Source organism: Arvicola amphibius, chromosome 12 (assembly GCF_903992535.2).
Source record: "Arvicola amphibius chromosome 12, mArvAmp1.2, whole genome shotgun sequence".
NCBI lineage: Eukaryota > Metazoa > Chordata > Mammalia > Rodentia > Cricetidae > Arvicola > Arvicola amphibius.
This window is the reverse complement of record NC_052058.2, coordinates 16,403,965-16,429,773: the sequence shown is the minus strand read 5'-3', so window position 1 is coordinate 16,429,773 and position 25,809 is coordinate 16,403,965. Positions and strand designations below refer to the sequence as shown.

Below are 25,809 nucleotides of genomic sequence, written 5' to 3'. Positions count from 1 at the left end.
GACCGTGTATCTAGGACTTGCTGGGGGGCGGGTACCGGATTTGAAAGAGAGGGGCTTTGGATTTCTGGGTGTTCTCGCAGAAACCGAAGGACACCCAAACACCCCAAGCCCTTCTATTGACCACCACGAGGAATGGAGGGGAACCTGCGCGCGGTCACCCTGGAGAGGGTGCGTGGGGCAGGACTCGCCTAAGGACAGGTCACTTGAGGGATGGAGCTAGACGGAGGGCAGGCTCGCAGCAGTGCAGGCAGGATGGCTGCCCCCAGCCCTCCAGGCTCAGCTCGGGGATCGGTGACCCCACAGGGCCTGACGCTGCTTGTCTCTCCCGCAGGTGAACGAAGTGTGCTCGCCCACCAAGCCCGCCGCGCCCTTCTCCCCAGAGAGCTGGTACCGCAAGGCATATGAGGAGTCTCGCGCAGGGAGCCGGCCCACCCCCGAGGGCGCGGGTTCTGCGCTCGGCTCGTCCGGTACCCCGTCCCCGGGCTCGGGCACCTCGTCCCCGAGCTCCTTCACTGGCTCCCCGGGTCCCGCATCTCCGGGCATCGGTACCAGCTCGCCGGGCTCCCTGGGCGGCTCACCGGGCTTCGGCACTGGATCTCCAGGCTCGGGCAGCGGCGGCGGCTCCTCCCCCGGCTCCGACCGCGGCGTCTGGTGCGAGAACTGCAACGCCCGCTTGGTGGAGCTGAAGAGGCAGGCTCTCAAGCTGCTGCTGCCGGGACCCCTCCCGGGCAAGGTGAGCCACTGAGGGGTGCTTTGTGGGGAGCTGCGCCCCACTCTAGGATGCAGCCTCAGGGTTTCCGGGTGTAAGGCTCCGCACCTGGCCTGGCGGCGCAGGAGGATGCCCCCAGCGGGTTTGCCCTGCTGTTCTCCCTACCCTCCTCTGCCATCCTGCAGCAGCTTGTCAAAGGGGGCAGTAACAGCCAACTGTGAGAGTTGAGGGTTCCCGTGGTGGCCTGTTTGTGGTGGCTCTACCTTCTAAGCACCACAGCCGGCATTTCTCCCTTAACACTGCATGTGTCTACGTGAGGAGGATTAAGAAGTGGCTCGCTGTAAGAGCCAAGATGTATCCTGACCTGCTCCTGGGCTCATTTAATAAGCACATTGGTTCATCCATAGTAACCCTGTCTGCGTGGTGTAACAGGCCCGGAGCCCCCAGAGTGGAACACAATGAGGTTGTATTTGCGCAGTTGGGTCCAAGTACTATCACATGATAATATTTACTCTTCCACTTCAAAGGGTTTTTATCAGTGGTTAGAGAGACACATCAAGAAAACAGTGGATTGCTGTGGAGGCTGCCAACACTGCTTAATGGCATTTTCAGGTTTTTTTTTTTCTGTGACTTTCTGAAATGAAATATTGTGTGATTTCGAATAGCGGAGTTTAGGAGTAACCGCATCTGCTTGCTTCATTTGCTTATCCAGATACAAACATGGATGTTTTCTACACCAGTGTTCAATTACACAGACACCCACAGACTGTTGTAAAATTTAAAATGTGAAGAATCACCACCGGGAGAATTGGTTTGCTGAATCTAGAAATTATCTCAAGAATAATTAACTCTGGGTTATTTGGCATTTTTGTAGTTCCGCCGTTAATCTTCCAGGACACCCCAAGAGTAAATCTCAGGATGAGGCGCCTTCTCAGTCTTGCATGCTACACTGCCCCGATTCAACGCCTTTCCCCATCCACAGACTTATTTGCTATTTCATCAGTATTCCTTGATTTCCTTCCCACTTCAAAGTTGAAGACAGCAGGTCCACGTGGAGGCCATCGTTGTACACACTGAGTTCATCTTCTGACGGACTCACAGCCACCGTCTATTCACATCTTTGCTGAGCGTAGCGAAGAACGGGGTGTAGAACAGGGTGGGAGAGACAAAGAGTTGAGAGACTTTGGTGCTTGAGGTGACGGTGTCTGATATTTGTAATCCTAGTAAGTCACAGGCCAGCAAAATTATCTGAGCATTCTTGAGGGTGCATGCTTACAACGGGCTCTTTGTGTTGTTGTTCGAACGCTCCTCTTGGGCAAAGCAAAGAAGCACCAACTCTTGTCCTGAAAAGGGAAGGAGTGAAGGGGCACGGAGAGGAAGAAACAAAGGTTGAAGCGTAACTGCTTGGTGATTTACGGGGTTGTGTGATAGACTCGGCCTCCGGTTTTGCTGAAACCACCTGAAAAAATTCACTTCACAGTGCTTAGGAGGGAGTGCAATTTTATGTGCTGATTTTATTTATTGGTTGAAATAAAAGTGATGTTGAGAAACCGATCATAGTAGAGGGAGGTGATGCTCCAGATGCGGTCTTGGGCATGCCAAGCCTCAGTGTTCTGCTGACCCAGGGGCATTGAGGGGAGCTTGAACATCACACACAGTTGCCTGAATTGCATCAAGACACAGATAGCATGAGGTACAAGGGAGTGTGCAGGATTTAGCCAGGGATAGGATGCTTTGGGGTTAGCTCGCTGCTAATAAGTGAGACATGGAGTCTTAATATTGAGTGCCCATGGATTGTGTTTGAGAAGGATAGCTTTAGGGGTGTATATATGTTAGGCATTGTCACCCCCTAATTAGGTACAAATTCTTTAACGTCTTTGTAGCATGTTCATCAAACAAATGCTATTTTCTCTGGCCCTATGCATGGTGGGCCCTGTCCATTGGAGACAAGGCATTTCTTCTTCTCAGTGCAAGGTTCATGAGCAAACTGTAGACCTCTACCCTGCAGGCACTGAAGGGGTTAAATTTCAGTAGAACAAGGGATGTCAGTGTGACCCCCCCAAAGTGTAATTCCCCCTAGAGAACAAGAGTCTGAGAAGATAAAGACTTTTTTTTGAGGGGTAATTAGCAAAACTCATCTTCATAATTCACGTAAGATGCTCAACTGTATTTGAGGGATATTTTCACAGAGTATTGAACTGTGTTGGGTGGTGTGAAAATCTTTATACATAACCATTCAGAAGTAAGAGGCAGAAGAGCCTGCCCTGGAATCTGCTCCTTCAGGATGGATTTGGCCTGGGTTCTTTTTGCACCACTAGTTTTATTTTGCAACATTAGTGAGTCGGTTTTCTCATTTTTAAAAATATAATGTTTTCATTAATTCTTTAGGATGTCATCTTATTTTTAGCTTTCCCATTGACACAGCAATGAAAAACAGTGATTCGGATTGTTGGATGTCACAAGGCAAGGTTTGAAAACTGCGCCCATTCTTCAGAGAAGGATACAAGGTTGACATTCACCTAAGTGACCCTATCCGAGAGATTTATGGTTTCTAGAACTTGAGGTTTTGGTTAAAAGATGCTGCCATGTTCGGGTTCTAATTTGATGAGTTCACTTCTTAAGCACTGTGCTGTCATGTGACTTCCCTCCTTGTGTTCATTTCCAGGAAATAAGCTCTATTGAGTCTCTCTCAGTTTATTTTAGGGACAGCTGGGTGAGGAGAAGGGATGAAGCATTAGACAGTCTCTGCAGGAGCATATGGTTGCCCCCCACATTGAAGACTCACTTTGGCCACTGGAGGGCTGGGCTTCAGGGTAGACCAGTTGTATGACCACTGGAGGATGGGGCTTCAGGGTAGACCAGTTGTATGACCACTGGAGGATGGGGCTTCAGGGTAGACCAGTTGTATGACCACTGGAGGATGGGGCTTCAGGGTAGACCAGTTGTGTGACCACTGGAGGACTGGACTTTAGGCTAGACCAGCTGGGTGGCCACTGAAGGACTGGGTTTCATGGTAGACCATTAAGTGGCAGGGATGTAACTGGGTAACCGGGTAAGTGGTGGCAATGTTGACAGAGGCGAGAAGTGTGGAGAGAAAGACTGTGGTGGGTGATGGTCTGAGCTTTCTAGAGAGGAGAGCAAGAGCAGCGGCGGATTATTGCTGGTTATTTCAAGACCCTGGGAGTGAAAACTGTGCTCTGAATTCATCTTCTCCCACAGCAACTTACCTGGGCAAGGTCGTAAAGCCCTCTGATTGACTTTTATTACCGCAGGAGGAAAGTGCTTGCGGTTTATATCCTTTCTCTTCTAGAGTCCTTAAGTGGAAGTGCTCAGATAAAACAAGAGTGGGGTTGTGGAGAAGAGTTGGGGCTTTAAGCGAGGATGGTCCCTTCCCCCACTGCCGTGTTTTACTGTGAAAACATAAACCATTTCCTTGGTCATGGTGAGAGTACCTTTCCTGTTTTATAGGCAGTCAAGGCACTGAGCCAGGCAGAGGGGCCAAGGAATGAATCTCTCCCTTTTTTGAGCTAACCTAGATCATTCTGATAGCGGTGACAGAACTTTTGAATCTCCTGTGGAGAGCCCACGAAACATCAGCCTGAAGAAATTCCCTGGAGTAAGCACGAACGCTCCAGGTTGGGCGAAGGTTATCGGATATCTGCTCATTTCCATACCAATGAAAGAAAATCTCCTAGGTAAAAGGAAGGTCCAGAGCTGTGGTCCTATCTGACTGATTTCCTCAGTCGCATATTCTGAGTCCATCTATGCCCCAGAAATATCAGCAAGATTAGCCAGACGCCCTGAGGAGAGTGATCGGGAGTCACAGAGATGAAAGAAAAGAATGTATGTCAGGGGTTACAAACACCAACCGTGGGCTCTAAATAGCCAGAGCCTGTGGAAGTCTAGACTTGGGGAGACATAAATAAATACTTCTGTATTTTGCCAGTTCCAAAAGAGGAAGGAGGAGTATGAAAAATAACTCTATTCCAAAGTCCCCCCACCCAAGCCATTGTAGTATACAGTATAGATAAAACAGACTTTACATTTACAATATTCACTAAATTTTGAAGGAATTTTGGGCAACATTCCCCTACTCTAAGAACACATCTTTAAAAAGCATCTTTAGAATGCTGTTCATTTTGAAAGTATTTTAAAAAGTTTCCTCACTGCGGGCTGGAAAGGTGACCCAGTGTTTAAGAGCACCGGCTGCCCTTCCACAGGATGGGGGCTTCAATTCTCGGGACCCTCGTGATGACTCACAACTGTCTGTAACGCCAGTTCCAGGGTCCCCAGCCTCTTCTGACCCCTGTAGGCACAAGGCATGCAAGTGGCGCACAGATATACATGCAAACATTTTTCTTGTTTTCAAGGATTTCATATATGTGTACCGTATAATATGATCTTACTTACCTCCCATTACCCTCCAACTCTCTGCCTCCCCCAACGTAATCCCATCCCAAATTCATGTCCTCTTTAGTTTTCTGACCACCACTAAGTACGGTCAGCGCTGCCCTTATGTGTGTGGTGGGGGTGGCCCTCCACCAGAGCCTCGGGAACCTACCAGCTGCCACATTCTTGAAAGAAAGCAAAGAATGGCTCTCTCCCTCTCGCGCAGCTACCCGCTGCCGACAGATGCTCAGTGTGCGGTGGAGCCTCCAGAGCGTCTATCCCAGCTGATACCTGGGTGTCAAGTGTCTTGGTCTTGTGCAAGTGACCACAGCTGTGAGTTCATGATTAGGACAGCCACGCCATCTCCGGAAGACAGCATTTCACTGCGCCTCCGGCTCTTTGAAATAAAACAACAGCTGATCTGTAACAGCAGTAATGAACAAAAATCCTCCAGCGTTTATCATTTCAAAACTGAGCCATCTCCAGAGTTTATAAAAGCATTCCCAGTGGAGACAGACGAGCGGCAATTTCTTCCTCAACTGCATTTCATTTTGCCGGACTTTTAAGTGTGGAACTAACACGGTCAGTTTTTGTAGGGATTTAATTTGTCTGAAAAACTCCCTGACCAATAATCATTTCTTCCCTACTCTCCATAGACAAGACGAGTGCATTAGAAATGAGTGATTTTTAAATGGCGAAGGCTGGCAGTTTGGCAGTGTTTGGAATGATTAGGGCAATGAAAGTTTAGGCCGTATCCATTGCTCTCGGGTGAATAACAAGTGAGGGTTTGCTGCTTGAGAATGTTCAAGTTTCCGGGGTTTTCAGATGGCAGCTTTAATCCTTGGGGAATCAGGAAGCTGGAAATAAACGTTGTCAAGATCCTGAGGAACTATTTGAGTTGTGGCCTAATGGGCGTAGGGGAGTCATGTTGGAGCACTTGAAGAGGTAATGCCCGCTCTTCTACCTTTACCTTGCTGATCTGCTGAGGCTCCATCCTCCAAGGAAAGGAGCCTATAGCTGGACTCTCGGCCACAGACCACTAGCCTTCCCTGCCTGATCCTCAGAAATACAAGCCAGCTAGTCATGTAGGGTTCCTTTCCCTTTTTGGTGTCATTTACCCTTGTCTGGTCGTAGGCACCCTTTCTTCCCTCCTACCCTGTTGAGTGGCCCCATTGGGTCGAGGAGCACTCTATAGAAGAGTGCTCAGCTGTTCTTTCTCTCTTCTGGGCACCCACTTGAAGGAGCCCATCTTTATGTACGCTAGTGGAAGTGCTGAAGGATGGGATACATCTGTGTTCCTGAGTTACATTTGGGTATTTATCAGAATATTGTGTCAGTCTGCACCTGGCTATTGTCTTTGGACTTTCTCCAGAACCTCTCTGGAGAAAAATGGCCTTTAAATCCTGAGTAGAAAGGCATCTGTCATGAGGGAATTCGCTTTACTTCCTTAATTAATTTTTTTATTCTTTTTGTTTTTGAAAAAGGTGCTTCATTTAGCCCAGGTTGGTCTTGAACTCACTATATAGCTAAGGCTCTATACCAAACAGTAAGACATGTGGGAAAGCTTTTCTTTCTTTTAATGCTTAAAATGGTGTAGAATTGGTGCACAGGAAACAGAAAAATATGCAACATAAAGTCCAGGAATGAATCTGAGTGCAACTGAAAATTTGGTTTATTATATATAGTAGGGGCATCTTTAATCAGTGGTAGGAAGATGGGTGTTTTGATAAAAGTCTGGGAACAACTCAATAGATAAATATTTGGGCAAACATAAAATTTATCTATGCTGTTCATTATATACCCAGAAGATCATGCAGTGGGCCAGAGAACTAAATGCTAAATACTATATAACTGCACATAGGTCCACTGTCTCAGCGCTCTACAAGCAAACGTCCTTCGGTAGTCTCCATTTTATTTGTCTTGTGTCCATGTGTGGGTGTGGTTGAGGGCCAGAGGTCGTGTTGGGTGTCTTCCTTAGCTTTTATTCTGCTTCATTTTTGAGTCAGGGTCTCTCAGTCCAAAGCTTGTAAGTTCTCGGCTGACACTGGCCAGCAAATCCCAAGGACCCTTCTGACTCTGCGTCTCCAGGCCTGCGATCACAGGACATGCCACTGGGCCTGCATGTTGTATAGGGGTGCTGGGATCAAACTCAGCTCCGGGTGCTGTGTGACAGCATTCTCCTGACTGAGCTATCTCCCTAATTCCACTACATTGTTTTTTAAAACTAAGGAACAGGTATCATAATCTACCAAGTGCTTTTAATGCAAATTATCATCATTGATTGCTTGGTAATGAGCTCTCCTTGAATTCCTGTTATAACGTCTGATAGTAGAGCACTAAAAAATGCCAGTGGATCCAACTTGATAATTTATTATTTATTGTTTTTTTGATGTTCATATACCAATAATAATTTCTGATTCTTATTCATGTACCAGTATAGGATTAGAACATATTATAAATAAAATATGAAAAATATTAAAATTCCAGCCTGGGGCAATACACAGTTTGTGGTGAGAGACAGACACTGCGAGAGTCACTTTGAAGCACATCAAGAGCAGAACTTGAGTCGTGCAGGGAGCTTAGGGGATGGGGTGGAGATGGCTGGAGAGAAATGAGTTGAATATGGACATATTGAAACAGATGTTTCAGGTAGAAAGAAGGGCGTGAGGGGGCTATGCATGCCGAGTACACTGGAGGACTTAGGTAGTGCATCGTTAACTATCACTGTATGTGTGTGAGCATGTATGTGTGTGTGCATATGTGTGTGCACGCATGTGTGTGTGCATATGTGTGTGCACGCGTGTGTGTGCATGCATGTGTGTGTGCATGCATGTGTGTGTGCGCCTGTGTGTGTGAACAGGTTAGGGAAGTGTTAGACAGGGAATAGGAGGCCTGTGTGAAAAGGAGCCAGGACTTTCTAGGTAGGCAGTGGCACTCACTGGAAGGTGACAGGAGGGGACTGAACTATCAGGTGTGTATTGTGAGAGAGGGTGGATTGAGACAGTGTCCTGGAGTCCCATTAGGGAGTCCCTCACAGTGGCGTGAGTGGCATCATGTGTACTGAATTGAAGTGGTAGCAAAATGAATGAAATGTTAGGAAAGACCCAGTAGATCCTATGCAGAAATCCATGATGAACGGGTGCTAACGTAATGGACAGGAAATACTCTCTATTCATCAGATGGATAAGATAGGCATAGGGATCATGTTAATGGGGGTGGGAGTGGCTATGCGCACCAAAATACTTGAGTTCTTTAGAGTCTGAGATTCAATGGTCCAGTGGGCCTAGCTCGGGTCTCTGGCAGGGGTTTGGAGGTGGAGACATGGATCTGAGAGCTGTCACCATGAAAAAGGCAGTGGACTGCACGGATGGTGTGACCACCACGTGTGTGAGGCACACAGCACATTGAGCATCAACACTGAGCGGACAGGAAGCCCAAGGGTTCAGGAAGACAGACCAGGTCAGAAAAGAAGGAGTTAAAAAAACGGGAGGACATATGGCGCCGTGGAAACCAAACAGTAGGAGCTTCGGGGACCAGGATGATGGTAAGCCCAGAATCTCGGAGGCAAGGACTGAAGTGTCCGTGGAGTTGGCCATCAGGAGGTTGCTGGAAATTTTGGCTTGAAGTTTCTGGCCTCTTGGAAAAAGGTTGTCAGTGTCAGCGTGTTCAATAGTGAGGATCTCTGAGGCAACTCCACTGGATGTTTTGTGGGGTACCTTTCCTGATGTTCTTATACATTAAAATGAAGTCCTGGGATCAGGAGGCTTGGCACAAAGCCAGACTTCCTTGGTTGTGACCAGGGGCAAGCCGTTTGGTTTTTTGAACTTGGTAGTTCTCTGTCGTTCGGGTGGTAGGTGTGGGTCGAGTGACTGAGGTAATGTTGTGCCATCCCTTGGTGGTGTTATTCCAGAGACTTTCAAGGAAGAGTTGAATTCAATGAGAACCAATTTCCTTCCACCATCCATCCCTCCTTCCCTTCTGTTGCTAATGGTCTGATACCAAAATGGAGAAAAGAGAAACAGCCTTGGAGAAAATGGAGTCATTCATCTCCTTTTGCGTTTCTTCATCTCCGAGTCAATAAAACCACTCATACGTATTCATCATTCCGTAGGTGTCTGTCTCCCCAAAACATTTCAGGTTGATGAAGGTGGCTACTCCTTTTAGCCCAGTTGCCATGAATATGTATGGATTGGGAATCATTGTCACAGATGGAAATCCCTTTCTTGAGAGCTCCCTGCTCTGAGCCCCCCAGGGAGCAGGGCAAGCGTGGCTTTTGGCATTTCAGATCCCAGCGAATGAAGGAGGGCAGATTTTCCTTCAGTGACCGCGCATGCCGCGAGCAGATCTGTGCAGCACCCGGAATTCGGTTTCTCTGCTTTCCCATCCAGTTTTATCTTTCTCAGACAGTTTTCTTTGCAGTTCTACTGTGCTGATGTTGTCGCATCGATTCCAGCCAGACCCTGTGAAGACGGCTGGAAATATAGATGATGCCCTCCCCCCAGTTGGCAGCATTTTCTGCATGGGTGGCAGCTGGGAGTCGGAGTGGACTTGGAAGGCAGGGCGCTCGCAAACTCTACTATAAAGGGAAGGCATGCTCCAAATGTCACAGACTGGAGGGCTCTAGGCAGAGCAAGAGGCGGCTGGAACTGTGTCTGAGGGTGTCTAGCACGTCCCGGGCTAGCTTGCAGCCCTGCTATTTTCATTCATTGCTCTTGATTGTTGCTCAGTACTGTTGCTGACCACCAAGGTTTTGGAAGCTGTGTTAACTCCCCACATAGCATGCTCCTCAGATATCTTTGATGGCTCACACACACAGATTTCTGTCTTTAAATGGGTTTGTGTGAAACCATGAACCGCCAATAGCAAAGCCGAAACCTACTCTTCAAAACATAGATTTCAGGTTAATGATTCTTTCATCTCATTTGAGTGATGTCTGGGATTTGTAATTGCATAATGGAAGAATGTTTTTTTTTTTCTAGGCTAACACAGCAGCTTAGGGTGTTGAGGTGTGCGTGCGTGTGTGTGTGTGTGTGTGTGTGTGTGAGAGAGAGAGAGAGAGAGAGAGAGAGAGAGAGAGAGAGAGAGAGAGAGAGAGAGAGAGAGAGAGAGAGATTCTATCTTTTAATCAGCAGCTATGAGCCGCAATGCACTCCTTAGAAGTACCGTGCACTTATTTCTAGTGGCTGCTTTTGAGGGCTAATTAGTTTTGTCCCCCCTTCCCGGACTCCATGCAACTGAATGACCTTATGCAGAAATGGGAGACCTCTTCACTAAGTGACAAGAAGCCAAACATGAGTAAAGCTGTGGCCAAGAGCTGTTGGGCTATTGCTCTAACATGTTATTCAGAGTATAAACTGTGGAATTTGGGAGACCCACTACCAATCACCACTGTTCAAGAAAAATAATTTGCTGGTTCAGATGTGCGTTGGGAGTTAGCGGTATAAGTTCCTGAGGTTGGTACGATCCCAGATAGTTGGGTGAATGGGATTGTCTGGTGACTGAGGTACAGTGTGGCCTCCAGTATAGTTAGCAAGGGGGTCTTAGGATAGTTCGATGTCTCTGTCTCTGTCTCTGTCTCTGTCTCTGTCTCTCTCTCTCTCTCTCTCTCTCTCTCTCTCTCTCTCTCTCTCGGTCTCACATACCCTCTCCATGCCTCTCTTTGCTTTGCTTTCTTTCTCCTTTTTCTTCTCCTCCTCTCTCTTTGGGTGTTGGGCATCAAATCTAGGGCCTCCAAATGTTGGCCAGATTTCTCCCGTAGACTGAGGATGGGAGTCAGCAGTATTTGTTCCTAAGTTCCTCCCAAGTCCACGAGTCTCTTTAAACCTAGATAGAGATCATCAGACTTTAGGAAGTCCATGCTGGCCCTCACATTCCAGACGATAGGCTTGACACAATCTTAGATGGGTGTTAACTGAGCCAAGAGTCTAAAACTGCTTGGTAGGCTACCGTGCTGTGGGACTCCGGTCCAGTAGTTATCCGTCGGTGAAGGTGATACGGTTCTGTTTCTTTCGGTGCTGCACTTAGAACCGAGGGCTCACATGTGCTACCACTGAACTTGTCCCCAGGCTGTCTCACCTGCGCCACTCCCCCCACCCTGACCCCCACCCCGGGGTCTTGCTATGTAGCCCTGACTGGTCCAGAACTTGCTATGTAAACCAGGCCTGGTGATTCTCCTGCCACCGCCTTGGATTACAGATGTGAGCTGTCCTATTTGATCCTCCTGTGTTTTAATAAAGCTGTTGGCTGTGTCCTCTGTGTTTGTAAACAAAATCAACTTAGACAAACAAAAAGATAGTTGACTTTAAGAGATCAATTTGGTAAAGGTTGTTGGAGAGAAAGTACAGCCTTTGGGGCTGTGAAAGGGGGCCGCTTTATCTTTTATGTTAAGAATATTTGCCCTATAAATTAGGATGTAGGAATCATTTGGGGCAAGTTTTTTTTTTCTTTTTCTTGGTAATTCAGGAATGAACTCCAAACGTTAAAATCATCATTAAATTAAAAGTGTTTTTTTTTTCCCCAGGACCTTCCCACCCTTTGATCTCCTCTTTTTTCTTTGCATCTTTGAGTGTCCAGACACCCCAGCACAGTTCAGGCCAATGTGTGCATCCTGCACCCAGGTCCTGCCTCTAAGGCTCCTGTCACCTTTGACGCTGCCTTCTAGGGAAAGAACAGTTCAGTCAGCTGCCTGCTGGGTCAACAAGGTCCATTCAGTTACTATCGATCTGATCTTTCTCCTTTATTACTAGCCCAGGATGTCTCTTTAAACAAGCTGCTTCCTGAGGACTGTTTTCCTAACTTTTTATTTCAAATACAACATTCTGCATTTTCATCTGGACACAACCAAGGGGGCGTGATATTAGGAGCAGAGCTGGGAGCTTGGAGCAGAGCTGAGAGCATTCTAGGGCAGCAGGAGCTGGGAAGACGCCCCTGTCACTCATCTTTCCTGGCATTCTCTGCACATCCAGGTACAGACCCTCACTCAGTGCCTTGGCCTATGTGCTGCTGACCCCCCCCAACTCCTTTGTTGATTCTGCCCTCAGCTGACCCTAAATTTATTGGTGTGGTCAGGTCTGCAATTTCCAGGGTGCTTTGTGACAGGCTATATGTGGGGTGTGTGCTTGGGTGTGGTGTGTGTGCCTATGTATGTGCATTTGGTATGTACGTGTCATATATGTGTTTGTTGTATATGTGTACATGGTCGTGTATGTGAGATGTGTGCATGTCATATGTAATATGAGATGTATGTGAGGCATATGTGGTATATCTTTGAGGTGTCTGTGTGTGTCTGTAATGTATGTGGTATGGATGTAAGATAAGCATATGTGTGTGTTTGTGTGATGGTGGTGGTGCATATGGTATGGATGTGAGGTGTGTGTGTGTAGTGTATGTGGTATGGATGTGATGTGTAAGAGATGTGTGTGTAGATGTGTGTATGTAGATGCGTATGTGGTGTATGTGGTGTGAGATGTGTGTGTGTGTGTGTAGATGTGTGTATGTAGATGTGTATGTGGTGTATGTGGTGTGAGATGTGTGTGTGTGTGTATATGTGTGTATGTAGATGCGTATGTGGTATATGAGGTGTGAGATGTGTGTAGTGTATGTGGTATGGATATGAGATATGTGTGTATAATATGTGTGTGTATGTGTGTATAGTGATTGTGGTATGGGTATGAGATGTGTGTGTAGATGTGTGTGTATGTAGATGTGTATGTGGTGCATGTGGTGCATGTGGTGTGAGATGTGTGTGTGTGTAGATGTGTGAGTAGTATATGCGGTATGAATGTGAGATGTGTGTGTAGATGTGTGTGTGGTATATGTGGTATGGTATGGATGTGAGTTGTGTCCATATAGAAATGTGTACATATGTCTGTGTGGTGTATGTGATATGGATATGAGATGTGTGTGTTGTATGGGGGTGGATATATGTGTATTGAGTGAAGATGTGTGTGTGCTTTCAGAGCCCTGAAGGGAGCATAGGAGCTGATGACTCAGTGGACATCTTGTCTCAGGTTTCAGATATTGTAAGGCTGAAGCTTTTATTGGAGGTCAAGGCAGCTAATAAAGTGAACCGTGCAGTTAAAGGAGCATTCATCTGAGGACGGCTGTCACACAGGCTGAAGGGGAAGCCAGTGGCAGCTGCAGGTTGACCAGTGATGACTTTATGAGCATTTTTTCTTTGTGTGTGTGTGTGTGTGTGTGTGTGCAGTCTCAATTCAAAGGACTGGTTTTAATATGTGTGATTGGGCCTTCTGCTTCCTGTATGGGGCACACACTGGGGGAAAGAAACAGGTTGTGGGATTGTATGGGGAGTTTAGGTTCATTTATTATTTTATAGGGTGATTGTAGTTTCTAGCGACTCCAGTGATGCCCTTTATGGCCGTCGGGAAGGTCAGGCAGCCTGATGGAAGCCTAGGAGGCTCACGTGGCCATGTGGAGGCCCACGGGCTTCTGAGTCCCCACGGTAATTTCCACAGAACGTGTTTCTGCTGACGTTCTGCCCACGTGGGTCTTTCTCCTGACCTGCACCCCTGCATGTCACTAGCCACCTGCCAGCCCCTTGCTTTGCTGAGTGTTCTGTGCATGTGGTAGATGGTAATTCCTCTGTGAATATTTGAATTCTTGAAAGATTCTTGAAAAAGAAAAGGCAAAACGATACAAATAATTCCTTCCCACTGCTGGGTAAAGAAGCTGTTGCTGGGTGAGGGGAAGTGACTGGCTGGTTACCTAGGGAGTGGATATCTGGGTCAGTAGTGCTGGCCTGTTGACATGACGTCCTGGTGTCCAAAGAGATGGCTGCAGCTTCAGGAGGTTCCTTTCTCCGAGGCAGAGTCGGGTATCTGTGGGCTGGTTCTCTGGAGTCCTTCACGAGTCGTTGGTCGACGTGTTCTTGGTTTGGCTCAGGCATCTGCTTTCACCATCAATGTACCATTTGAAGAGGAAAGGGATGCAGGATGCTTGCTGGAGGCTTTCAGAAATGGCTCCTAAGTATTCCAAAGAGCAAAGTTGTCATCCCTATCCAGAAATAGGTGGTGATGTGGTGGGGGGGCAGGACAGTTATCTCAGGCTACGGTGGAACCTGTGAGCAGGGCAGCTGACAGTGAGCAGGACCACCGTTTCCTTCAGTTCTCAGTTCGCTTGATGTCCGGATCCAGGTGGAACCTTGCCTGCTCAGGGCTGCTCTTCACTTCAGTCTTTTTTATTTTGCCTTCTCCCTTGTCTTTTGCTATGGTGGAAAGAACCGGTTTGCTGTTTCGTCTTTTGTTAGGGCCTGAATTCCTTCTGTGAGCATGCTGTGGTTTGAGTAGGAATGGCCCCTATAGGCTTATACGCTTGAATGCTTACTCATCAGGGAGTGGCACTACTTGAGAAGGACGAGGAGGTGTGGTCTTGTTGGAATAGGCCGGGTCATGCTGGAGGAAGTGTGTCAGTGGGAGTGGGCTTTGGGTTTTCAAAGGCCCAAGCCAGGCCTACTGTCACTTTATCTTCCTGCTTCTTTCCCATCAAGATGTAGCTCTCAGCTGCTTCTCCAGCACCATGTCTGTGTTCTCTACATGATGACAATGGACACCCCTGAAACAGTAAGCAAGTCTCCAGTGAAATGCTTTCTTTTATAAGCGTTGTCTTGGTCAAGGTGTCTCCTCACAACAATAGAACACTGGCTAAGACAGTTTCACCATCCTCTTGACCCAATCTTTTTGCTTTTTATAGCGTCATTTGAGAGATGGGGATGGTTGGTTTCCATATATGACTTTTGGGAGAGCATGAACACCCAGCCCACTGCATCCAGCAGGAATCACCTGCATAGACACAGACCCCACAGGCCACACTTGTCACTGCTGTCATTTCCCTTGCAGTGTCTGTGTCTTGTGGTGATACTGCAACACACAATTGCATCCTAGATGGCGGTGAGGATTCTGGAAGAGCAGGGAGCCCTCTCTCCCACTCCCTTAGAGTCTGGAGGGCAGAGGAGAGTACCACAGCTGGCTTTGTGTTTTTTCAGTACTGAGCACGAAGCAGGAAGGACGATTGACCCACAGGCATTAAAGGAAGAGAATGGTGTCCGGGCTCTGCTCAGAAACACATGTTGGCATGTTCTTAGCAGACCATGGACTTCTTAAACCTCTTTTATCTTTTTTTCATGCAGGCAGAATCATTGTGTCATGTTAATTTGAATGAACACTTTTAAGTTTTTGGTGTTTCATACCATCAGACTCCTGATTTTCAGCCACTGATTTCTCTTTTACCTTCTAGAAGGTGCTAGACACCTCCTTCCTCTGCCTGGGACAGCAGCTTCCCTGGCCCTTGGGGGCTCAGTGCCTTGTGTTTTGTGTGTGCCTATAACAGTGGGGAGGGTTTCGCTCAGGCAGCCTCCATCACTGAGTAAACACAAGAACTGGTAAATAAATCTATGTGAGCATCGCACATTAAATGGCTCCCTGAATAACAGTCACTAATACATTGCTATAATTACATTGCACATTTTGCTGTAAACTCCAAAAAATGATTTATTAAACTCTTGGGTCCTTGACAGCAATATGTTCAATGGCAGAGTAACTTTTTCAAATTTGCCAGCACATTTTGTGCATATGACTTTTTTGGAGTTCAACCAAATGGGCTTTCTAAAAGCTCCAATTAGTTAAAACCACCTTGTATTTATGCAGCTGGTGTCTAGGTTACCCCACAGGGAGGTGGCCACTCCTCTACTTTGTTTTTCCCAGTACCCTTTAAGGATTATCAAGGCTGGATATGGAGTGGTTTTTTATATATATATATCTTAGAAGAAAGAAAGAAAGGGAATGGGAGCCAAGAAACACTCCCCCCATCCAACACTGCTAACACGGCGTCACCTTTGGTGTGGTCACTCGCTATTCAGGGCTCTGTACACTTGGATCGGCATCACCAGTGAGCCAGGTTAGAGCCAAGGCTCCCACCTGCCCTCTGGATTGACTCCTGCCCGCCTTTTCCTAGAGAAGAAACTTTCTGAGCTTGTGGAGTTTCCAGGGGTATTGAAACACCCGCCCTTCCACTGTTATCTAACACTTTCCGGGTGTGTTAGCTGTGTTTGTGTGTTTGTGTGGCTGTGGACTCAACACTGGAGAGAAACAGCTTGAGGGAGGAAACATTGGTTTTGGCTCATGGTTTCAGTCCATCACATGAGGAAGTCACAGAAGATTTCGGGGAGGGCAAAGCTTGGAGGAGGATTGTTCCTCGGGAATCTCCCCAGTGAGCTGTTGGCATTCTTTGTCAAAGAACTGGGGGAGGAATCACCCGTGTCAGCACCGTGATCACACTAGAATTTGGAAGTAGAATATCATAGTCATGGAAGGGAACCACAGATGTCTCGGAAAGATGTAGCTCTGCAGCCTGTTGTAGGATTTCTGCCTAGTGACATTGTGCCCTTGGCAGTTAGCCTGAACTTGAAAGATTAGGCAGCTTTGCGTGTTCCGAGAGCTGTGGTATGTTATCTCGTGTCTTAACTCCCCACCCCCTAAAGTTATCAGATAGGCATCCAAGTCCATCAAGATAAAGGCTTCTAGGACGCGGGGGGAGGGGAGCAGTGATTTCTGTGGTTTGGGACTTCATTCAGCTTTAGAAGGAAGGATGTGGCTGACCGGGTGGGCTGGCAGGACAGGGGCCTCTGGCTTTCATGTAATTCTTTCTGTGATTTTAGAGTTGGTTCACTTCTGAAGATAACCTGCCATATAGTATTTAACATCTAGTACTTTAGTGAGTGGAACTTGCCATCAGCTCCTTACCCCCAGACACTGAGGGGGGGCCGTTCCTTCAATTTTTTAAAGACAGCTATCTTTATTGACCCCTAATTCCTTTTAGGATAACATTGATCTCTTGGTGAACATTGTCAAGGAGTCTTCATTGGAAGTCTCTTCATGGGAATAAATTGCTCAGTGCCAGACTTCAGAGGACACAGGTTTGGCCGGGAGAGTTTCATGTGTCAGTCACACAGGGTGCACACTGATGAAGAGCCCAACCACGCTTGTTCACAGAGCAGATCTCAGGAGTGAAGTGACTTCCCAGCAGCCTCGAGTCTGCGCGTGAAGTCTCAGTGGAGTCATTCTTTACCCCTCTTCTCATGAAACGAAGGGGTGGGATCTAAGGCCTTTTGGTTTTGATTTTCTGGTTCTTGGGGTGCGTGTTTCCCCGTGCCCCCTGGTGATGGATAATGGAGCTGGCAGTATAGGTCTGTTTCTCATTAGCAAAATGACCCTTAAATGAGAGCAGGAGGAAAATACCCTCTTGAGCCTCTGGGGCCCTGGCTTTTCCCATAGAAGTTTAATGGCCCCGGGTCCTGTGATTTCAGGGGAGAAAATGAAAGGCTCATATGGGCAGGAGGTTGCTGCTTTTTGTTTGTGCTTGGAGGGAGGTAAAGGAGTTGCACTGGATTCATTTGGAAATGTCCAGGGAGCCCACAATGGGCCAGGCTCTGAGCTAGAAGGACAGAGTTTCCAGTAGAGAAGCACAGACTCCTCATGGCTTTGGGGCTGAGTCTTCAAACTCGAGTGTCCTCGGGCTGAGTTGCAGAAAGGCTTCCTTTTGGTCGTGTCTGTGAGCAGGCTCTTGGTTTACATGTTTCAACATTTGTCTGCTGGGGGCCTTTATGCTAATTCTCTGTGTTGTGTGCATGTGTGCGTGCGTGTATGTTTATGTAGACCAGGAGTTATCTGTCTATGTTACTTTCATTGGTTAATTAATAAAGAAACTGCCTTGGCCCTTTAAGAGAACAGAAAATTAGGGAGGCAGAGTAGACAGAACAGAATTGTGGGAAAAAGGAAACAGTTGGGGAGACGCTTCAGGCAGTCGCCATAAGCAGTCGCCATGCCTCTCCTCTCCAAGATGGACGCAGGTTAAGATCTCTGAACTGTTTGCCAAAGTGACCGCACCATTTAACATCTGCTCGCCCTTCCTCTCGGCCCAGCAGACTGCCCTTCAACTCAAGTGGTTGAGTAGGGACATCATAGTATGGTATTTTGGTTTTTGTTTCTCTAATAACCATGAGGCTTGAGCATCTTTCCATGTGCTTAGACCATTCACGATGAGAGAGGAGAGAGTATCTGAGTTTTCAATATTCTTCTCCTAGGGCATGTCATCAGTGACCTAACTCCTTCGCTCTAGGCTGTACCTCCTGAAGGCTCTACTACCTCCTAATAGTGAAAGGCTGGAGACTAGTTCTTCAACACATTGGCCTTCAGGAGCCACTCAGGAGCCAAACTGTCTCTCCAACTGTGGGAGAAACTCCCCGGATGAATATTCAGTGAGCAACTCGGAGATGGGTGTTGGTGTCCAGGCCATCCATCTCATCCTGGCTCCCTTCCAGTTACCTGTGGGAGCTCCTTCCTCATGCTGTCCTTGCTTCAGCATGTACCTCTGTAAAGCAGGGAAGATAATGTCCTTCTGAGCTACCGACAAGGCGAAGTGAGCCAGGCAGTCTCCCCTGTAAGACTTGGCTGGAGTTCGTGCTCTGTGTGTGGGTGGTGATCACTGAGATCTGTAGTTCCTAAACTGTGTCCTTTGCCAAACGTGACCTAGGACTTGAAGAGGGGATTTGCAACCACTTTTTAAACTGCTAACATCTGTTCATGCAGTTCGCACAGCTGGGTTAATTCTTCCGCCTGCAGTAAGTATGTGTTCATGAGCCTGTGGTCACCATGGAAATGACAGGAGAAAATTCTGGAAGATGCCAAGCCTCAAGAGCAGTCACACACTTGCCTCTGGCCAGAATGGGGGCTACCCTGGGAGTCAGAGGGGTGAGGGGTAGCCCACTTCATCTTCCCCCACTCCAGCCTTTGAAAGACCCTGTTGGCCTCAGAGAGGCCTGAGAGTCGTGAGGAGTGTCCCAAGGAAATCTCTCGGAGCACTCAGCCATTTCTCTGCATTAAATTTTCTTTCTTTTGCCCCCTTTGCATACAAATCTAAGTGCCTTTCTCCCCTTTACGTCACTTTCGTGATGTTTAGCCTCTTTACCCTGCTCCCCTGCAATCCCTTCTGTGCCTTTTGTGGTAGTTTCCAGCTAATGGGTCACCTGGATAAGATTGCCCCTGGCTCCTCAAGAGCACCAATTAGTGTTCACCCCAGAAGGCGGCTGCTCAGTTGCTTGGCAGCCCCCGGGTCAGAGAGCAGGGACTGGCCAGACTCTCTTCATTTGAAAGTAGGTTATTGATTAGCACAGCTGCCAGTTTACTAGGTGGGACTCTTGACAGCCCATCTCGATCACATTACGGTGTAAATTTTTGAGATTGTATTACATTAGCTCAGGAGAGTTCAGGAGTGAAAAATGTAACCGAGTTCAGGGAGGGGGCATAAGAAAACAGGTTATTGCTCCCATTCTGTTATTTCCCAGCTGAAAAGGAATGTGTCCACACACAGTGTGTTCTGGAGTAATGTCTCTCTACCTGTCTCCGTCCGTCTTCGGTCTCTCTGAACTGGTTGTGTATGCAGCAGAGAGGAGAGCTAGCGACACCTGACTATGGGTGTGTTTGCTACCACAGGGTTCTCCTAGTTCTTCTTGTGAAAAGAAAAGAAAGGAGGGGCCCCGGGTGGTGAGGAGGAGATGTTGGCCACTGTGGGCTGGCCGAGGTTCATTTGTGGGGCCAGATGTGTGTGCAGGCCTGACCCTGGGTAAGAATTAGAGGTCGCCTTTCTTTTCCTGCTATCTTTACTGAGATTCAGTTGAGATGTTATAAGATCCAGCCCCTTAAGTGGGTAATTCAGTGGGTTTTAGTAGATTTCCATAGATTTGTGGTCACTACTGACAATGCTATCAGTGAGCTACTTCCTGTCTCTTCGGCTCTCCCTGTTCTCAGGGGTTCCGATCGATGGACGCATGCGCTGTGTGGTCTCTTGGGTCCTTCACTCACCGCAGTGTTCTTAAGGCTCGGTGTGTTGTGGTTTCTGTCGGTATTTCACTTCTGTTTAGCACCTGATCATACTGGACTTGGTTTCTATCCACTCATCAATGTTAGGAATAATGCACCCTGCATGGCAGCTATGAGCATCCTGCATGCAAATCTTGGCGAGTCCGTGGGCTCTTTTGCCTCCGGTGGGTGGGTGCCTATGAGTGGAATGGCGAGCTGATGTGATCATTCATGTTCGGCCTTCTGAGAGACTTCTGAACTGTTTGCCAAAGTGGCCGCACCATTTAACATCTGTTCGCTCTTCCTCTTGGCCGACAGGCTGCCCTTCGACTCAAGTGGTTGAGTAGGGACATCATAGTGTGGTATTTTGGGTTTTGTTTCTCTAATAACCATGAGGCTTGAGCATCTTTCCATGTGCTTAGACCATTCATGATTTCTCTGGAAAATAAAATAAGGCTTCAAAGTTCCCATCCTATTTAAAACTGGCTTGTTTTGCAGTTGCTGTTGATGTTGTAGCATTATGTGAATGAAAAGCTTTTTATCAGATACCATTGTCTCCTGGTTGATGAGTCATCTTATTGCTTTCTGGGTGATATTTTTTGAAGCACAGAACTTTTATTTTTGATAAAGTCCAATTTATTCATTTTTCTTTTATCACCCTGATTTTGGTGTCATGTTTAAATAAGTCATTGTCTGATCGGAATGAGGCTAAGAGTCCTCGCAAGAGGCCAGCTTTACTTTTTTGAATTCCAACACTGTCTCATTATAAGTCAACCCAGAATTAAAAAAAAGATATCATTGTCTAACCCAAGGTCATGGGGGCTTATTTATGTAAGAATTTTGTAGGTGTGGCTTCAATTTGTGTGTGTGTGTGTGTGTGTGTGTGTATGTGGAAGCCAGAAGACAACCTTAAATGTCATTCCTATGTGTCTACCTTCTCTCTCTTTCTGTTTCCCTCCTTCTCTGTACCCTTTCTTCCCCTTCCTTTAGAGAAGGTCCCTCACTGTCCTGTCCTGGAACTTGCCTTTTTGATTAGGCTGTTTGGTGGGTGAGCCTAGGGGCCATCCTTTTCCTTTCCTCAGAGCCACCACTGTAAGTACAAGACACCGCGGCCAACTTGATTTTATGTGGGTTCTAGGGATTGGATTCAGGTCCTCATATTTTCAAGGCAAATGCTTTCCTGACTAAGCCGTCACCTTAGCCATTTGCCTTCAACTTTTAGGTTCAAGATCCATCCAGAGTTAAGATCATCCTTCCTTCCCTTGTCTTAAAGAAAAACAACAGATAAACAAACAGAAAAACCAACTAAGGGTCAAGATTGATCCGACTGACAAGGTGGGCCCCAGAGAAGGGTGGCAGGAGTGTCGCAGAGGTGGTCTTTGAGACCCTGACTCTCCTCGGGAGAGGGCTTGGCCTTTTCACCAGCATCAGATCGGACTGAGCAAATGAGTCATCAGGGAGGCCCGGAGGCCTGGCAGAATTAAGTCATGATGGGCAGGGCAGGCTGCCAAGTGAACTGTCAGAGAGCAGACAGAGTGATCACATTTTTGCTGGTGGCTGTCTTATAGTTATTTGATAAAGCCATCTCTTTGTTTTAAATCCACTCTTTCTTTTAGCAGATTTTATTTTACACGCCACATTCAATTTCCTGTGATGGGTATATAAGTTTCTTAGGTCCACCTCTTAAGATCTGCCCCACCCCCCATAGATATAATTCATGGGAGGAGGTAAGGCACCAGGCTTAGTTTTATCAAAACTCATCTAGCTGGTGCAAGACAACAGTCACTGGATGGCATGACATCATAGGATGTCCCCATACACACATGGCTCTCTTGAGGCATTAGTCACCAAAGGAAATTGAGTAGCAGCCTGTCAAGGGGAACCCTTAGTACTTTGTAAGCTGAGCGTCCAGTCTGGGCCCAGAACATTTTAGGCACATTGGCAGAGAAGGTCAGCTCTAGAGTGAACTGATTGACAGAGGACAGTGGGGACTAGGATCTTGGGTCTTGGTGTTGGTACCCGGACATGCATGCCATTGTTTGTACCCACAGGCATACGTGTGCCTGCTAGTCTCTCTGGGGACGCTGCTTCATGTTAACTGCCAGCAGCTATTTGATTCCAAAACCTTGAGATAAAAATATTTTTCATTTCTTCTGGGTAAAAATAAGAGTCAGTGTATTTAAAAATTTGAATCCATGTAGTAACTTAAACATGGAGTGTCTGTTATTACAAAATTTAGGTTGAGTATCCCTTATCGTAAATGCTGCAACTAAGTTTGTCTTAGAGTTTAGATTTTGTTTTTAGATTTTGAAATATTTGTATGCACACACACACACACACACACACACACTCACAAATGATATGAATGGAGATGGGGCCCATGTTGGCTTTCTGATACTGATACAATAATTGAAACAACCAACAATTAAAGAAGAAAGGTTTATTTTATCTTGTGTCTTCCAAGGTCTCAGCTCAGGATTGAGAAGTCCTGTCAATTTGGGCCCATGCTGGGACAGGTGCCATGGCAGGTTCTCATAGGAAGACTGTTCACCTCGTGGTTGAGATACCAAAGAGAGAGAGCAAGAGGTCCCACAGTCCCCTTTGAGGAAGCACTTCCAGTGGCATGAGATCTCTCACGAGGTCCCACTTCTTAGGTTCCATCACCCTTCAGAGCTCCATAGGCCAGGGATTCAGTCTTTAGCATTCAGGACGTTGGGCGAGAGTCCAGATCTGGACTAAAACATTTCACTCTTGGTTCCCAAAGACTTGAGTTCATTTCACAAATGTAAAATATGCCCAGTCTACATCCAAGACCAAGGGCTCACCTATTCCAGCATTGTTCAAAAGCCCAAATCCAAAGTATTCTCTGAGACTCAAGGCACAGTCAACTGAGTTCCTGTGGAAGCAAACACCTTGAAAGCAAACAAGCAAAATCAATAAAATGCTTCTTGGTTCTAACACACAACAACATGTTTCCCATTTAAAAAGAGAGAAATTGGAAAATGACAAGGGGTGGAGAGAGACCAAAGAAGACTGAAACTCACCTGGTGACCGTTAAGCTCATAGCTCTGTGTCCAGGACACAGGTCACACGGTGTTGTGATGTGAAGTTCCAAGGGCTTGGGCAGCCCCGCCTCTGACCCTGCCAACTGTAGTTCACATAACCTTGATCTTGGGTTTGCTGTGCTCTCTGATGTGCCTTCCCTGGGCAGACTTTTTAACATTCCTGGCATCTCTCACTTCCCAGGGTCTCCACTGTGGCTTCAACTTCATTCTCATTCTTTGATATCACCTCCCAGGGGCTACCCGTTGAGGTCCTGACTTATCTACGCATGGCTTTGCTTTGAAATCTCAGAGGAAACCTCCGTGACCCCATGACTTACATTCTTCATCCCTGCAAGGCTTGTATCACACAAAGATGCCAGGATGTCCTGCTGGCACAAGCTGTATATGATTTAGCTTGAACCATGATTGCGGCAGTCTTGGGGGCTTGGGGAGAAAAACACAGCAAAGGATTCTCTGCAGGCTTTTGCAGGGACTCTCCTCTCAATTCAAGTCTTTGAAATGAAGCCTGTGATCTGTAGATGGTTGCTGTTGTTCTAGTGCAAAGGACTGGCCCTTTTTTGTTTGTTTGTTTGTTTGTTTGTTTTGAAAAGGTCTCGTGTAGCCTGGGCTGGTCCCAAACTCTCTGTGTATCCCAGGTTGGCCTTGAACTCCTGATCCTGAGTGTGGAATCCCACAAGCATGTGCCACCAGAGTTGGCTTTAGTTGGCTTCTTTATAACAGAGCTGGCACCTGTGGTCCTTGATGACATCTGTATGTGGTTGCTTTTCTAATCAAATTTCAGGTTTCCCACAATTTCCCACTGCTCTGGTGATACCCCTGCCACTGCTTGAGTTCTGTTCTGCCTTGAAATTTTTCAGTGAGACAGGCCATTGTGCCACATTGAAGCTCAGCCACCTTCAGAGTCTCAGGGAGTAGACAACATGCATGCAAATTCTTTGCCATGGTGTCACATGAGCGGCTAACTGGATAAGAGCTCCCACTCTAGTTCTCTTTTTCTCTTGAAGTCTCTTGTCCTGACCTTGTTCTCCACATTTCCTTCCACATTCTGTTCTTCTGAGCCCACTCCGGCGTTTTCCATTACATTCTAATTACTTACACCATCCTCAGGTCTGTCTCCGTCTCGCCTGTTTCTCTAAATTCCTCATGAAAACCCCTTCCAAAGGCTTTCCCTCATCATCTGTGGCACACAGTAAAGAAAAGGGCTCCACTTCTCTTGGCGGTGCTTTGTCTTAGCTTCCTGTTACTGTGGTTGTGGAGATGCGGCAAGGGTGCGTGGTGACCTGTCACCTCACAAGTAGGACGTGAAGGAGATGAAGGGACTCTTTCAACATCATGGGGGTCCCATCATCCCTTTCAGGACTGTGACTCCAGTGGCCAAAGGCCTCCTACCAGGTTTTGCATCTTTATGGTCCATAACCTGCCTGTAGTGCTGTAGACTGGGGACTAATCCTTGAGCATATAAGCCTTTGGGGACATTCCAAACTATAGCAAGACTCAAGTCTGAACACCAACTTAATCCAGATTTCAAGCACTTATTGTACACACAGCCTGAGGGGATTTGTATGCATCTTCTTGCATTCTGCCTTGCATCCCGTTATACAAGTGAAGTTAGGCATGGACGTTGCTGTGTGTAGCATCATATCATAGTGTTCAAAAGGTTTCGGATTTTGGAGTATTTTGGATTTCAGATTTTCAGGTTACAGAGTCTTAGCCTCTAATTTATGTTTTGTTTACCTTTTGTGGTGCATTAAATGGCAATAGCTCTCATGGGCTCAGATATTTGAATGCTTGGACTCCACCTAGGAAGGATGAGGGTGTGGCCTTGTTGGAGGAGGCGTGTCACCAAACATGGTCTTTGAACTTTCAAAAGCCCACGTCATTCTCAGTTAGCTTTGTCTCTCTCTGCTGCGTTTGCGGGTCAGATGTAAGCTCTGAGGCACTTCCATAGCACCACACCTACCTGCCTGCACCCATGTTCCCTGTCATGATGGTCATGGTCTCACTCTCTTGCCCGCCTCCCCTTGCAACGAATACTACCGTTTATAAGGTGTATTGGTCATGGTGCTTCTTCCCAGCAGAAGGACAGAGATGAATCTCTCAGGAATTCCTTATCAGGTGTTTGCTCTCCCTGGGGCACAGACTGTGATTGGCACCAGGACTGTCCCCAGCGACTGTGACTGCTGGTGGGTTTCTCCCCTTCGAAGATGGTTGGTACAAGGTTGCTGTCACTGTTACTCATTGGGCTGTGTTTTATTTGTACCAGCAGGCCTCACGGACCACTAGTTTCCCTGCCTCTCTGGGCATTCAGTCCTCTGTGGTAGGAAACCAGGAGATTTCGGTTTGGAATCCAAGTTGTTCAGACCTATAGTTTTCCAGAGCTGAACTTTTTATTGCTTCTCTGAGATTGCATTAATTATTCAACTCAAAATTTATTTAACCCACGCAATTGAGACTCTGTTGCGTGTGTAGGTGGTGGAGCTACTGAGTCAGATATGGCTCCAGATCCTGAGACTGTCAACTAAGGAAAGAGGGTGGGCAGAATCCAAAGATCCACGTGTTGTTACTTAGTGAAGCTAAGCGGGGATGTGAGCTGTTTAATCACAATCATGTTGTTTGCAGGCAGCAAGTGCTGTGGTCCCTCCTGTCTCTTCCCTGCAGTGGGGTTGAAAATGCCCTGCAAATCCGTCTCAATACTGAGGAGTCATCTGGCAACTTAATGACGATTGTCTAGAATTGTGTTTGTCACCTGTTTGCTCACTTGTTTCTAATCTTTATA

General features: G+C 47.0%; 1 protein-coding gene across 1 annotated transcript in view; it reads left to right on the top strand.

Moving 5' to 3' along the window:
- Kif26b (kinesin family member 26B) overlaps positions 1-25,809 on the top strand; it is a 403,437-nt gene that overhangs the window by 475 nt on the left and 377,153 nt on the right. The window contains 1 exon segment of the mRNA XM_038349915.1: positions 332-733. Coding sequence (XP_038205843.1) covers positions 332-733 — 402 coding nt within the window.